General features: G+C 40.8%; 1 protein-coding gene across 1 annotated transcript; it reads right to left on the bottom strand.

Moving 5' to 3' along the window:
- Window positions 1-521: 521 nt before the first annotated feature.
- On the bottom strand, window positions 522-11,606 carry tnni2a.1 (troponin I type 2a (skeletal, fast), tandem duplicate 1). The gene is made up of 7 exons (XM_052029689.1): window positions 11,599-11,606; window positions 9,626-9,755; window positions 8,723-8,764; window positions 8,505-8,636; window positions 7,495-7,584; window positions 4,749-4,931; window positions 522-611 (listed from the first exon to the last, which is right to left on the bottom strand). Exons 1-7 carry the CDS (start codon window positions 11,604-11,606, stop codon window positions 522-524), a joined length of 675 nt encoding a protein of 224 aa, XP_051885649.1.
- Between the last annotated feature and the right edge of the window lie 4,465 nt (window positions 11,607-16,071).

Genomic DNA, 16,071 nt, shown 5'->3' with positions numbered 1-16,071 from the left:
TGTCTATTTTTTCTCTCTCTTTTAATCTCATCTTTCTTTCCTTCTCTTTTATTCATCCTTATATAATTTGACAATGGATTCACATACTCAAACTTACATTCCTTACTCAGTCCTTGTTTTGCTAATTTCACAATCCTACAATCTGATTGGTTAAGGAGATGTCCGGTTGTTTCACCTGCTCACCAATGCCCTGGTTGCCTTGTTTCCTTCATTACTATATTGTTCCTTCAGAAATTTGTGGTTCAACATATTAAATGGGCAAGGGCAAGTCTAATCAATGACGGATGATGTTCATTGTCCTGCTGCAACAAATTATGTCCTGATGTCAAGCAGTAAGAAGGACCAAGCTCAATTGGATCCTGACCTCTTCATCCCAACTGTTATATTATTTACCTACTCTAAATGGAACTAACTAAATCAGCACAAAATATTTCCAATACTGATGAGAACAAAGCTGACCTACATATATTTTATTACAAACATCAAATGTAATACAGTATTTGGTTTTATGGAGACATGTTTTATTCAGCACCCTCAAACATCTTCTTCCTGCCTTCCATTCCAGCCTTCTCCTCAATATTCTTACGCCAGTCTCCAACATCCCGCAGATCCTGAAGGGAGAATGATTTGTGTAAGGATGAGGTTCAGTAAAACGATGACATAATCTTTGATAACATATGCTTCCTTGTGTCTATCAGAAACATGGAATAAACATGACACTGATGGATAAGACACAGGCACAGGCACATCCACAGCCGGATATGGAACTTACTTTCCCCTCTGATTGGTTAGCTACCAATTTCTCTGAAATAGGGGTTAGCACACATTTGATCCTAGTCTGCAGCCTTCTGTCTATTTTTGACTTCCTACATGAATCTGAAATATACACAAAAGTCCCAGGAAACATCCCACGCCTATTCTGCATTAACTAGTTCTATCCAAGGCAGAAAGGGACAGAAACATCCGCTGTCTACACTGCTCCTGCTAGATATCTAATGATCCTTGCTGAAAATTTCACTGGCATCTGGAGCTTAGAAATTGTTAGACTTCTGTTACTGGCCAGCCCAATGCATCAAAAAACATAACCTGTGAAGATCAGAACAATGCTGGAAGTGTAACCAAGCATACACCACCACTTTCAGAATTCTGAATGGTTATTATTCATCAGTGAACAGGGAGCACAAGCATTGTATGGGTATTAAATCAAGCAGCCACTGACAGCTGCCCATTATGGTATACCTTCTGAAGATGCATCAGTTGGAAGCAGAAAACTGTTAGCCTATTATCCTTTATCCCTTGTTCATAAATACTGGGGCTAATTTTAGATTTGCTGGTAGTGTTAAGTAAGGGAAGTTGTTTAATAGCACATGATCCAATATTCCCCATTTCACATTGTAACCAGAAGTTAAAATTACCTACTAAGGGGGTTCTGGAAGATGAAGTGTCACTCCTTAGACGTATCCCTTTTTCCCATTCCCTCAGCATCTCTGCCTGTTGCTACCTAGAGTCATGGAGTAATTCAGCACGGTAACAGGCCCTTTGGCCAAACTGGTCCATGCTGACCACAGCATCCTCCCTGCAAGTCCCAGTTGCTCACATTTGGCCCATAGCCCTCAGCCCTTCCCCTCCATGTACCCATCCAGGTGCCTCTTAAATGTTTCAGTTGTACCCGCCTCAACCACTTCCTCTGGCAGCTCACTCCAGGTACTCACTACCATCTGTGGAAAGAAGCGACCTCTCAGATCTCTTTTAAATCTCTCCCCTCTAATCTTGTATCTGTGCCCTCTAGTTATGGACTCCCCAACCCTGGAGAAGAGACTGTGACCACCTTATCCATTCCCCTCATGATATTATAAACTTCTATGAGGTCACCTCTCATTCTCCTACCCTTCAAGGAATAAAGATCCAGCGTGGCCAACTCTCCCTATAACTCAGGCCTTCCAGACCAGACAACATCCTCGTAAATCTCTTCTGCACCCTCTCCAGTTTGACAATGTCTTTCCTATAACAGGGTGACCAAAACTGTACACAATACTCCAAGTGCGGCCTCACCAACGACTTGTATAACTGCAACGTAATGTCCCTACTCCTAAACTCAGTGCCCTGACTGATGAAGGCCATCATGTTAAGCACCTTCTTCACCACCCTGTCTACTTGCGCAGCCACTTTCAGCGAATTGTGCACTTGTCTCCCAGGTCCCTCTGTTCCACAACACTCGTCAGTGCCCTACCAGTCACTGTATAAGTCCTACCCTGGTTTGAATGTCCAAAATGCATCACCTCACACTTATCTAAGTTGAAAACCATTTGTCGTTCCTCAGCTCATCTCCCTAACTGATCAAGATCTCTTTGCAATTCATTGTAACCTGCTACACTATCAATAAGACCCCTAATTTAATATGATCAGCAAACTTGCTAATCATGCCATGTACATTCACATCCAAATCAACTGCATACATAATGAATAACAGAGGTCCCAACGCTGACCCCGGGAAACCCCACTAGTCACAGGCCTCCAGTCGGAGAATTGACTTTCAACTACCACCCTCTCCTTCCTATCATCAAGCCAATTCTGAGTCCACATCGCTAGCTCCCCCTGAATCCCATGCGACCTAACCTTCCAGATCAGCCTGCCATGCGGGACCTTGTCAAATGCCTTACTAAAGTCCATATAGACAACATCTACTGCCCTACCTTTGTCTATCCTCTTAGTTACCTTTTCAAAAAACTCCAGAAGATTAATCAGACATGACCTCCCACACACAAAACCATGCTGATTATTCTCATACTGTGGAAGTCCCTCCCTAAATCCTTTGCTAAAGTCCATGTCTCCTGTCTGAATTTCTCTACTTTAACTCAATATCTGTGTTCTGCTTTACTCTGCTGTATGAGATAGACGCCTTGGGATATTTTTGTGTATTAAAGGTGCTGCTGTTGTGTTAGCCTTGGTGTAGCAATCCATGGCCAGAAAATTATAGGTTTAAATCCCACTCAAGAGACATGAGTGGAGAAGTCTAGGCTGATTTCCTGTGCTGTGTTGGGGGAGTCTGCATTGCTGAAGGAACTGTCTTTCTGATGAGATCTTCAACAAGGACCCATCAGCCCTCAAATAAAAAATAATCCCACAACACTATTTTGCAAAAGAAAAGGAAAGTTATCTCTGGTACCCGGCCAATATTTATCCCTCAAACAAAATCACTTGAAAAAAATAATTATTTGGTGATTATCACATTGCTGTTTTTGGAAGCATGCCCAACATAAGTTGACTGCCACATTTCCTACATTACAATAATGATTACATTTCAAGAAGTACATCGTTGGATATGAAGCATTTTGGGAAGTAATAAGATTGTGAAAGTTGCTGTATAAATGTAAGCATCCGGTCTCTATATAAACGTGCATTGTCGTTGCTGTCAATTGCGACCAGCTCGCTCAACAAAGGCTGTTGACAGGCCCTAGAACTGTTTTCTCAGTGTGATACATTCCCATAAAATACATTTTCTCACCAACTTCACTGTAAATTACCCCTAATGTGTAGGTGAATGGTAGAATCTTAGGGTAGTTGATGAGGTTGGATGGGGGGGAGTGGGTAAGAGTGGGGAGAATAAAGATGAGATTAATGCAGGATTAATGTAAATGGATGGTTGAGGGTTAGCATGGGCTCAATGGGCCAAACTGTCTGTTTCTATGCTGTCTCTCGCTCTCTCTCTATCTATGACTAACATCGAAATAAACTTTATTTAAAAAAATTACAAGTTTTACATTTGTGAGCTGATTTGCCATTTGGCCCATAGACAGTAGTCTTGACACATCAACATAATGAGCACAAAACAAAACAAACATGAGACTGTCCTCCATCCCTTTTCCACATTGGAAAGGGTTGTGTTTATATAGCACCTTTCACACCCTTTGGATGTCCGAAAGTAATTTACAGTCAATGAAGTAATTGTTTTCATTTAGAAAGTGTAGATATTGGCCCATTATTGGTAGTATGACAGACAATTTGTACACAACAAGCTCCCACCTACAGTATTATGATAATCACCAGGTAATCTGTTTCAGAGAGTTTGAGGAATAAATGTTAACCAGGACATCAGAGTAACACCTCCCCCCCATTCAAAATGGGATTCTTTGCATCCGAACAACAATACCTCTGACGATGCAGCACTCTCACAGTCCTGCCTTGGGCTATCAGCCTAGAAGTTTGCACTGATGTCTCTGGAATGGTTCTTGAACCAACTAAACGCTGACATCTGGGTAATAGCACTGACACTAAACCATGGCCAACTCCGGAGAGCTCTCAATCACAGTCCAGCTAACAAGGAGGCACTGATCGCAAGCCGATCATTCCCCATAGCAGAATTGGGGTTGGGAGTGGGGGAGGATTGAATAAAGCCATAATTCAGTTCTCTTAATGGGTTTCCCAGTGGTTGATTAAATTGCCTAATAGTAGGGCCTTAAATGATCTTCAGAGAGTTATGAGGTCTCGGAACTGGGAGGGGGAAAATCATAAATTAGTAATTATAAAATCAAGGGAAGAAAGAGACTCAGTGTCCTTGTGGAATAAACAATTTGTAAATTAGTCAGCTTGTACCTTAATAATATGATATTTAACCTGAATAACATCAGATGCTTTATAATTGTAATTACAATATCTCCGTCAGACCTCAAGTCTTCAGTTCAGGTGTTTAGTCAGTGGTGCATGCTGCTGCCATCGGAGAGAGAACTAAAGGTCCACCCATGACTTACCTTCTCCTTCTCAGTGTCCTCTTTCTTCACCTGTTTCAGGTTGGCTCTCAAGTCCATGGACACCTTGTGTTTGGAGCCCAGCAGAGCACGCAGCATGGCATCAGCCGACATACGCACTCTCTTGAGGGGTGGCCTCTTGAACTTGCCCTTCAGGTCAAAAACTTTCAGGTTCAGGTCATCAATCTGCAACATTTAAGGATTGACAGTTACACCTAAATAGTGTCTAACTGAAACATCACACAACAGTTCTTGGTTCCTGGATCCTCATTTGGTTAAAATTGTCTTTTTATTCTCTCAGTTCTGCCTGAGAAGGGTTTGATTGGGCACTTCCACCACTTCCATGACCAGAACCCTATTTTCTGAGTTACAGTTCATTACTTCTGCAGGATGTGCTCTTGATGATATCCCCAGTGTAGACATTAAAGAGTGTGGTTATGGATTTCCCAGGAAATGTCTATAAAGGCTCCTTCTCCATTTTGAGCAGGAACAGGCCAAGGACTTCTATGACTCATTGAGGTTGTTACAGACTTCCAAGGGGGTTGCCGACAGAGCTGTACTGAGTACCACACATAGTGGAGTGAGATAGAAGTGTTTTAAATAAGACCGAAAATATTTTTTAAGAAATGAATCTGGATCACAATATACTTGCCTTGGTAAAGAAATAGGAGAATACTTTTATACCATCCTTTACAAATCATATTTACATATTTGGGAGACAATTGAATGACATAAATACTAAATGATCACTTAATCCTCCATGATGTTTTTCTGTAAACTTTCTTACTTTACATATTAAAGTGTGAAGCCCGTATCTATTAACAGAGCCTTTACCATATACTACATTGAAAGTTTTGATTGGGTTATTTTACTAAACCTAGGAAATATTGATGTAAGTAGAGGGATTATACACCAAAAGCTTTGAGTTTGAACCTTTATAAAACACAGGCTTGATCACAGCTGGAATATTTTCTCTAGTTCTGTGCAACGTATTTTGGAAGAGATGTGAAGGTTTCAGCGAGGGTGCAGAAGAGATTCACAAAAATAATTCCAGGGATGGAGGGTGAGTTATGTGGGTAGACTAGAGAAGTGAGGGTAGTCTTCTTTAGGACAGAGGAGACTGGGAGGTGATCTATTAGAGTGATGTAAAATCATGACTGGTCTAAATAGAGCAGGTAGAGTGAAACTGTTCCTATAGGTGGAAGGGTCAAAAACCCCAAGGGACATAGTACGAAAGTGAATGGCAAAAGGACCAAAAGTGACATGAGGGGAAATCTTTTTTATACAGAGTTAGGATCTTTATGCACTATCAGGGATAGTAGCAGAGGCAGATTCAATCATGGCATTCAACAGGGAGCTGGCTAAGTACTTGATAGGAAAAATAATATATGGTTATGGAGTGAGGGCTGAGGAATGGGACAGGTTGGATTGGTTTTGCGTAGGGCTGGCATGGACCTAAATGGGCCAAATGACCTCCTTCCCTGCTGCAACCTTTCTTAAGAGGGTGAATCACTACACAGGACCACAGCAAGTCCAATTCCCTTTCAGGCTTCTGCTCAGTACATTACAGGCGCAGTGAGTGAAGGGGGAGGAGGAATCCATCCACAAGTCAGGCCATGGCCTATATCTCTGGACACAGTTCTGCCTCAATAAAGCCTTGCCCTTGGATTGAAGCCAAGGATCAGAGTGAATCAATAGATTCAAAATAAATACTTTCCAAAATGCTTGCAAGATCCCACAGATCCCTTGGTCTGTTTGCAGTTTTGGTGCAAGTCCTCCTCCCCAGGGTTCTTGGGATCTCCTCTACTTGGGTCAAATGAGCAATGTTCCCATGTCGGCTCTGCATCTATTATATGTCCAAGGCCATGGCAATCCTGGTGACGTGTAATGGAAAGGGATCCTGATGGAATGGGTCTTCACCCCATCTTTCCTAGTCTGGTACTGATTGCCCTTCAGGTACAATGAAGAGAAAGTTCCCCAATTGTGAGCCCTCGAGGAAGTGTTTGGGTACCAAGCTTAAGTTAAATGAAGGCAGTGTGAGGATAGATGTGTGTTTTACTTGAATACATTTGGATAATCAATACCTATTTGTGGAGATTAAGTGGGTGAATAAAGAACTGAGTGGCATTTGTAATTCCATTTATTCTTGTTCTGATCCATATAACAAATTTGAGGAAATAAATTGATCAACACCAGATTTGGGTGACTTAGGTAACAAGTGATGGTGTGAAGAGAGCTGCTGCTTCCCTTTCAGTCCATTTTGGTCTATTGACAGTGACTAATTTTGTGCTCATGGAGTCAATATGCTTAAATTGTGAATTACTATTGATATCTTTTCCTGTTGATATCTTTGGATTTTGCTTTAGGTTCCTTTGTTCAGTCTTAGCTCAATCTGTGGCCTATTTCATATGATACACAGATGTGACTACAGGTTTAAAAGTTAAGGAATGTTTCTATTGTTAAACTGCTTACAAATAATTATACAATGTTACAGCAAATAAAGACACTGAATTGATCCACGCTACCTTCACAAGCCTCCTCCCACCATCTAACCTCAGCGACGGACTCTTTTGTTCTTTTCTCCCTCACGTATTCTCTTCCCTCCCCTTGAAGTTATCTATATTCATTACTTCATCTATTCTAAACAATCTTTGGCAACTTCATATTCCATTCGTTATTCAAAGCATGCAAAATATCACACCAGAAAGGAACAAAATATGTTAAACACATTCGGGAGAGGTGCCATTACCTCTTTGGCAGTCTTATTAACTTTGGTTTCCAGGTCATATCTCTCCTCATCAACCACATCTAGCTTCCCATGAAGTTTTTTGCAGATCTCCTGTTGAGACAGATAATAAGAAAATTTAACCTTCTGGTGACACTGTGTCTTGCTTTCATTTTGTAATTAGAGTGCAGTTTAAAGAGCACTCTCGTTGTCACTGATATTGATGAACAGGCCTGTGAATTACACTGGAAAGACCAGTAAAGCCTAAAATGGGAAGAAATAACTGCTTGACTGGAAAGTCTTGCTTGAATTCTTCCACTCCCAGTTGGCATTGATAAGTTGTGGAAGAGTCTACTAGAAATCAAAATAGAGGAGAAGAATTGTTATTCAACGTTTCTCATCAGTCCTCAGTTTTCTTGGTCATACTGTTGCTGCAACACCATGACCAACAGAAGTGGACCAGAAAATCCTATTTACACTACATCTCCAGTGAAGTTAATGCCCCACTGAAAGGGAAGGATAAAATGATTGTTTCTAACAAAAGGCAGCAGCTTCCTGGGATTGGGGACTAGGAGACATGGGTGTTATTTGTGAGAAAGGGATCCATCCAGAGAACAAATATAATGAAGGTACCCCTACAAAGTGGCTGGAGGCTTATTCCCCCAATTAGGGTGCGAGGGAAGATGTTACAATGAATCAAGGTCAGAACAAGTGACGTATAGACAAGAAAAATGCCAATGGACATTTTATGTAGGAGTGTGTGACATGTGTGATTAATTATATTAAATTTCAAGCATTGGGTCATGTCTTGATTCAAGTGAAAATAGAAGTCATGTCTTTTGGTCTCAATTCTAGTGACATCATTGATACATGAAGAAATATTTTCATTACTGGCACAGATTATTTCCAAAGTTATGAACGCTTTTCACATTGATCTTTGCTCCCAAGATAAAAATCTTTCAATTGTATGAGCTGTGTACTCCTATGAGCAACCAATGAGAGATTTTGTTTTAAGAAAATGATATTGAAGTAACCTGTAATTCTGCCATTGAAAGCCCATGAACTTGCAGAGGTTCACAATGTTCTGCCATATAACTCTCCTTCTCTGCTCTCCGATCTGCTTCTTCTTTCTCAATCGCAGCTTTAGCAAGTGAGAGCAGCAAGCTCTGAAACACAGATGTAATGAAGAGATCAGTTAAGTGGGAAACTTACAATCAGTAAAAGGAAAGTGCACAATAAACTGAAAAGCTACCTTCAGATGCATTCTGCGAGAGGAGGTCATCTTGGATTTTTTCTGTAGTAATAGATGAACAGAGAATGTGAGGAAGGATAGGAAGGGAAGTTGAAATCAGATTATTGTAAAAGACTGCTTGAGCAGAGGGACATGCTGTTATTGTGCAGTAACATCCAGTTCAGCTGTTAGAGCAAACTTTCCTCCAAAAACCCACGGTATTTTAAAACCCAAGAGTTGATTCCAACCAACCATTTGGTTTAATTCAGCCCTTGTTTCTCCCCTGCTTTGCTGATGAACACTGCATAATAAGACTTCCCACGCTGCCAATGTTTTTCGATTGAAAACAATGGGCTAATACATGCTCAGTTACTCTAAAGAAAGTAGTTTTATTTGCCCATCCAACCACCCTTGTGTTTCACCATCAGTTAAGCATCCAAAGCACTTTTGATTAATTCAATATGGTTATTACCATGATTAAACTATCATGTTCAAATTACACTGTGGAAATTTAAATTCAGTTAATAAACAAAAATATAAATTTCTCCATGGGTTGTCATATAAATTGATTCACCGAAATTGTTTGGGGAAATAAACTAGCTATTCTTGCCCTGTCTGGCCTGAACATGACTCCTGAGCCACAACCACATTGGACTTGTTTGACACTCTGACATCTATCAGCTTATTCACAATCATCAGAACCATGATGGAATGAGTAACCCCAGTGCTACCAAGCAACACATACTTTTACACACAGGTCTACATACTTTTAACTTGCTCACCAATGGTCAAATTGGCAGCCACCCAGTAAGAAAGAGGCAAACCACCTCCTATTGATATTCAGTGGCGTTCACATTAACAAGGTCCATCACAAACTCCTGGGGCTCATCACTGTCCAAGAAAACACCTGTACTAGTCACACACATTCTGTGGCTGACAGAGCAGGTCTGAAATTAGAAATCGTGAGTAAAGTTGGTCATGCCCAGACTCCTCAAATCTTGCCAGCACCTGTGAGGCACGGCTCATGAGCTGCTGTTTGCCTCGGTGGCTGCAGCTGCAACAAGGGTCAAGAATCCATACTATGTCAACATTATTTTTACTTTGCTTTCTTCATCCTACTTTCTCCTTCAGACCTAGAAAAATAAACATAACTTTACTTACGTGGCTCTATTTTAAATGACATTACATCCAATGCCGTTAGGCTTATTACTGTCTGGTGATCAATATTAGAAAAAGCTCACACATGATAATATAATTCAATGTGTGCTGTTCATAACTCATCACCTCCAATTGCCCCTCTCAACACTGTCTCCAGTGGCAGACCTATCTTACTTCACCTATGCAAATGTAATTCCAGGCCAACCCCATATCCAGAAGGCTGTTTCCCATTAATCTACCCGTGGGTCACGTGCAAAGAGCACAAACACTTCCCATGCTCACCATTGTGGATAATATGGGTGCAAGATTGCCATGCATACCGGTTGGCAGAAATATTTCACATGCCTAGTATAAGGGTTCCCAAATACCCTAGTGAGAGCATTGTTGAAACTATGTTGGAAGGCCGAACATGAATGCGGCATGCTTTAGGCTACACAGTGAATGTGACCCTTGAATCAGGAGTAAAATTATATTAGAACCAGCTTCACATTATCATGCAATCACACAATTTGCCCTGGGATTGGCATCCAACACCATACCTCGTCACTGTAAAGAAAAATAGCAAGTCATTAGCATCCAAGCAAATTCCAGATTTTCCACGTTTCATTGTTTATTAATACTAAGTTAATGGCTACCAGAAAACTCAACCATTACACAGAGTTCCATAAAGCCAATAACAAGAAAGAGGCCATTTAGCTTGAGTTGCTCATGGTCCGCACAAGTCTCCCCTCCTCTTTCTTCATCTATCAACATATCATCGCTTAACCAGCATTTTTATCTGTGCTATTTCCCTCTCTCAGTCCCTGTACTTGCATGTTCTGCATAAAATATAAAGTTTCTCTTGCATGTTCTAATGGATGTATTAATGGCTGTATTGTATTTATGGCTCAAATTTTAAATACTGCACGTGAAAATATTTTCCCTATGTTTATCCTTACTGCAACCTTTGCTTTTCAAAAGAAATGTGCCTCAGCTTGTTATAAGATTTCCTTGTTAGTCACATGTGCATCGAAACACACAGTGAAATACAACTCTTGCGTAGAGTGTTCTGGGGGCAGCCCGCAAGTGTCGCTATGCTTCCGATGCCAACATAGCATGCCCATACCTTCCTAACCTATACGTCTTTGGAATGTGGGAGGAAACCAGAGCACCCAGAGGAAACCCACGCAGACACGGGGAGAACGTATAGGCTCCTTACAGACAGTGGCCAGAATTGAACCCGGGTCGCTGACGCTGTAAAGCGTTACGCTAACCGCTACACCACCGTGCCTGCCCTTATATAATAAGTATTTCTTCTCAGGTCTTCCATCATCCTTATGAATACTTTATGCATATTCTCCTAAGGCCTCATATCCTTTGCTAAAGCAGAGATCAGAACTGTAGGCACATCGCTCATGGTGCAGTTTAATCAAGGTTCGATACAAGTTTAACATATATTCTCTGCCCTCCAATTTTAGTCTTCCAGAAATGTTCTTTTTTTTGGTTTTTTTTTAGGACCTCATTTACCTGAGTTACCCCTTTATTAACCTGTGCTTCTGTATCTCTAGATTCCTTTCCTTTGCCCCCTTACCCTATTCAGACATTTACTATCCAAGGACTGCATGGCTTCCTTATTCTTCCTGCCAAAATGCACCACCTCACAATAGGCTGAATTGAAATTTATTTGCCAATTACATGCCTATTAAATCAGCAACTGTACATATCAAAATAAATTATTTAAAGCTTCAGGTAATACTCACTCTCCCATTGTGACAGTTGTGTTTTATGACCCTGTGAATAAAGAACAACTAAATTACTAACTTAAAGACTTAACCTCAGCTGTTTATTTTATGACTTGTTTCAATGCAAATAGCCTTAATTATAATGTTTTTTTTTGAACAAAGCTGATGTTGGTCACATTGCTGATATTCCTTCATGTAATCAATATGGAAATAGGAAAAAAAATCTCAATAACAAAATGCTGATCACTTGTAATGGTTTTCAAAACTAGACCCAAGAGGGAAAGATTAGCTGTGGGGAAACCAAATCCTTTAGAATGGTTGGCATTTGGAAATTAATTTGAGAAAGTGTTTCTAAATTTGGTTGGAACATGAAGGGGAGCAGATGCTTGATGGAAGGGCTTCTTAATGTCAGTCATTCCTTAGCCCGCACAGTTTAAGACCAGTGTCAGGTGGCAGTAACACAACTGTGAAAGAGACAGCTTTCTCCTTGCAAAACTGGAGAACTTCTCCACCCACCTCAACCTCTGCGTTAAATTACTGCTGAAGGAAATAGTTTTTGGCAAACATTAACTTTTAAAAGTCTTTGTCTATAATGCATTTATTGTAAGATTGTTTGAATATTCATCATCCTATAAAATCCAACATTATATGCAATGATTTTAAAACAATAATGATATACAGAAATGGATATAATTTTTGGGCATCTTTTATAAAAGTAACTAACAGACCAATGAAATACTGTTATTGATATATATATAATTAACTCAGTCATAGAAAATGTTTTGCTTTATTTCATTGACACACAGAAGACAACATTGGATACTTTTAGCAAATATATTAATAAGACATATTAATGGCAATTGTAAAAAAATAGAAATTGCAGGTTGAAATTAAGCAAGAAAGTAAGAAAGATAGCTGAGGAGGATATTAGGAAAGAGAGTTGTAAAGTCAGAATTAAAGCTCACCTGAAACAAAGAAGGCAAACAGCAGACGGGGGTCTGGAGAGAGGGGTGAAGACTGGTAAGCCACAGGCAGTTTTCAAAAGCAAGCGGTATAAATTGCTTTGTGTGATGGGTCAGCAAAATACAGCTTTCTCTTTATGGCAATGAGTTCTCCTTAGACCAATAGACTCCAGCCTCCAGAAATACCCAAGCTGAGCTTCTAGAGTATAAATAAATCAGCTGCAAGGCAGCTTCAAGGAACTTTTGAGCAGAAGCAAACTCTTAACAAAAAGTGAAACTTTCATCTGCTTTAAGGTACATGATGAAGTCAGGACTGTAAAGGACTTATTGACATCCAAAATTCTTCAAGACATCAGAAAACACATGGGAGTTTTAACTGGTATCTTTTCCTCTCACAAATCATTTCACGCACTTGAAATATTCACTCAGGAGAAATAGAACTGACCATTTTCTGAGAACATTACACTGAGGATGTTGGCTTTAGCTAGATAGTCTATGATTGGGACAAGGGTTGGCCATTTAACTGAGGTGAAGAGAGATTTGATGATGCAGATGGTGTTAAATCTCATTAGCTCAGAGAGCTATGATCCAACCTTGAATGTATTTATTGCTGAAATGAATAGATTTTTGAATACTCGATATATTATAAGGTTAGGAATGGGGTGGGATGGGATGGGATGGGAAAGTGGAGTTGAGACATAGAATCAACCATGGTCCTAATGAATGGCAGAAGAGAGAATCTGGCCTACTCTAACTTCTATTTACGTTTGTACTTTGCAATTACTTTAAAACATTAAACTTTATTTATACAGCAAGGTAACAGGCCCTTCTGGCCCAATGAGCCCGTGCCACCCATTTACACCCTTGTTAACCTACTAACCCATACATCTTTGGAATGTGAGAGGAAACTGGAGCACCCAGAGGAAATCCATGCAGTCACGGGGAGAACGTACAAACTCCTTGCAGACAGCAATGGGAATTGAACCCTGATCGCTGGCACTGTAATAGCGTTACGCTAACCGCTACACTACCATGCCACCCATACATTATCCTTTTGGTATTAACACAAAATAGGTTGTGCTCCACAATAAATATTTGAGATCAGCAGAAAAGGAAATCAATTCCAGAATATTGAAGTTAAGTGAATGGAATCTAGGGTGTGTAGAGGAAATACTGGAAAATCAAGGTAGCCTGAAGCACAATGTGTCAAAGATGACATTTGGCATTGACACTTATATAATTATCAGGAAATTGTAAAAGAAACTGACTGGTTCCCTTGCAAGGTTAGTGAGAGGACATTGCTAAACCGTGTGTGACTATTGGCCACCAAATGAACACCCATTAATATTTGGTTCCCTCAAGCCAAAGGTTTGAGGGGTGAGTGACACCAGTGGGTGATACTCTTACATACATGTAGCATTAGTGATGACAGATCAATTTCTTCCACCCCAGCGGCCCACCAAATATCTAACGCTACACAAGATCAGAGATAGAATAATAGAACACTGGAAGCCTGATACTTGCTGGCTGGTTCTTCAGACCAAAAAGGGGAAACAGTTTTCAGAATCAGAATCAGTTTTATTATCACTGACATATGTTGTGAAATTTGTTGTTTTGCAGCAGCAGTACAGTGCAAGACATAAAAATTGCTAAAAGTTACAAAAATAAGTAAATAGTGCAAAAGAGAAATAATGAGGTAGTGTTCACGGGTTCATGGACCGTTCAGAAATCTGATGGTGGAGGGGAAGAAGCTGTTCCTGAAATATTGAGTGTAGGTCTTCAGGCTCCTATACCTCCTCTCTGACGGTAGTAACGAGAAGAGGGCATGTCCCGGATGGGAAGGGTCCTTAATGCCGCTTTCTTGAGGCACCACCTCGTGAAGATGTCCTCGATGGCGGCGAGGGTTGTGTCCATGATGGAGCTGGCTGAGTCTACAACCCTCTGCAGCCTCTTTCGATCCTGTACATTGGAGCCTCCATACCAAGCAGTGATGCAACCAGTCAGAATGCTCTCCACCATATAGCTGTAGAAATTTGCAAGAGTCTTTGGTGACATACCAAATTTCCTCAAACTCCTAATGAAGTAGAGCCGCTGGTGTGCCTTCTTCATGATTGCATCAATGTGTAGGGCCCAAGATAGATCCTCTGACGTGTTGACAGCCAGGAACTTGAAGCTGCTCACCCTTTCCACCGCTGACCCTTCAATGAATACTGGTGTGTTTTCTCCTGGCTTCCCCTTCCTGAAGTCCACAATCAATACCTTGGTCTTTCCGACGTTGAGTACGAGGTGGTTGTTGTGACGTCACTCAACCAGCGATCTGTCTCACTCCTCTACACCGCCTCATCGCCATCTGAGATTCTGCCAACGACAGTGGTGTCATTGGCATCATTCCCCATTCATCATTCAGGTTCAAAATGCACACACAAAGGGTGCTCCCAGAATCATATAAAAATCTTATAAAAATCTGTATAACAGTCTGGTATAGAAATTCACATAAATACATTTCCATCATACAGGGCGAATATAGAGGTGAGAGGAGAGGCAGAGCAATGACCAGTGAAGATGATGAGGTTGGCAGGTGGAGAAGTAAATTCTTGCAGATATAAATCCCACCACAAGAGAGAGCTCTAGCCAACCACTCACATTCTGTGAAGAGTTATTTTAATGCAGAGGAAATGAGACTGCATATTAACAGAGGCAGTGAACTTCAGAGCACTTGTATCCAGGAGTAATTAGAATACAGCATAGCATAAAAGTGCAATCATTTTATACTTTGGGCTGGAAATTCAATCACACATTGCCTCACAAGATTTTTTTATATGAAAACGAAATACATTTGGCAATTCTGTGCACCAGCTTGGCCATATTCTAATGCTGTTCTCCCAGTTTGCACATGGAATCCACCAGGCACGTAGCAGTGATGACAGTTAGCATACAATGTAGATTGACATTACTGCAGCAATACTTAAGAGTGAATGCATAAAGAAATACTAACTTCCATCTTAGCAGGAATTCTTACAGAGGCAGTTTCCAATTCCTTTAAGTGGCATAATGTATGTTGGGAAAAGGTGTTATACATCTCCAGTGACAGATGGGACATCCTCAAGCTGGCATTGGAATGGTTGGGGCTCCCAAAGTAGACTCATCTTGGCCAGGAAAACATGGAAATTAGGAAAGGAATTCCCTTTGTTGTTGGCGCTTTTATGGGTGGTTTGTGACCCACTTTTTTGCAATACCTTGTTTGAAACCCCCCCTCCCCTCACAGTACCACAAAGGCTCTTCTGAAAGTAATAAAACCTTATATTATCACCTCTGTTGAATTGTGTTTCTTCCCAGAGCTGGCTGGATAATGGAAAGAAGGAGACCTGGGGGATATACCAGAGGGCAGCCTGTGCAAGTGGAACCAGATTGCAGCCCAAGGAAGCACCTGCTGGAGGGAGTGGAGAACAGAGATAGAAAATAGAGAGGAGGGAGACTGGGAAAAGAAGGCTTCCAGGATACATTGCAATAAGGAGCCTCACCACTTCAC

Source organism: Pristis pectinata, chromosome 14 (genome assembly GCF_009764475.1).
Source record: "Pristis pectinata isolate sPriPec2 chromosome 14, sPriPec2.1.pri, whole genome shotgun sequence".
Lineage (NCBI taxonomy): Eukaryota > Metazoa > Chordata > Chondrichthyes > Rhinopristiformes > Pristidae > Pristis > Pristis pectinata.
Note: the sequence above shows the minus strand (reverse complement) of the source record. Positions and strands in the feature narration are given on the sequence as shown.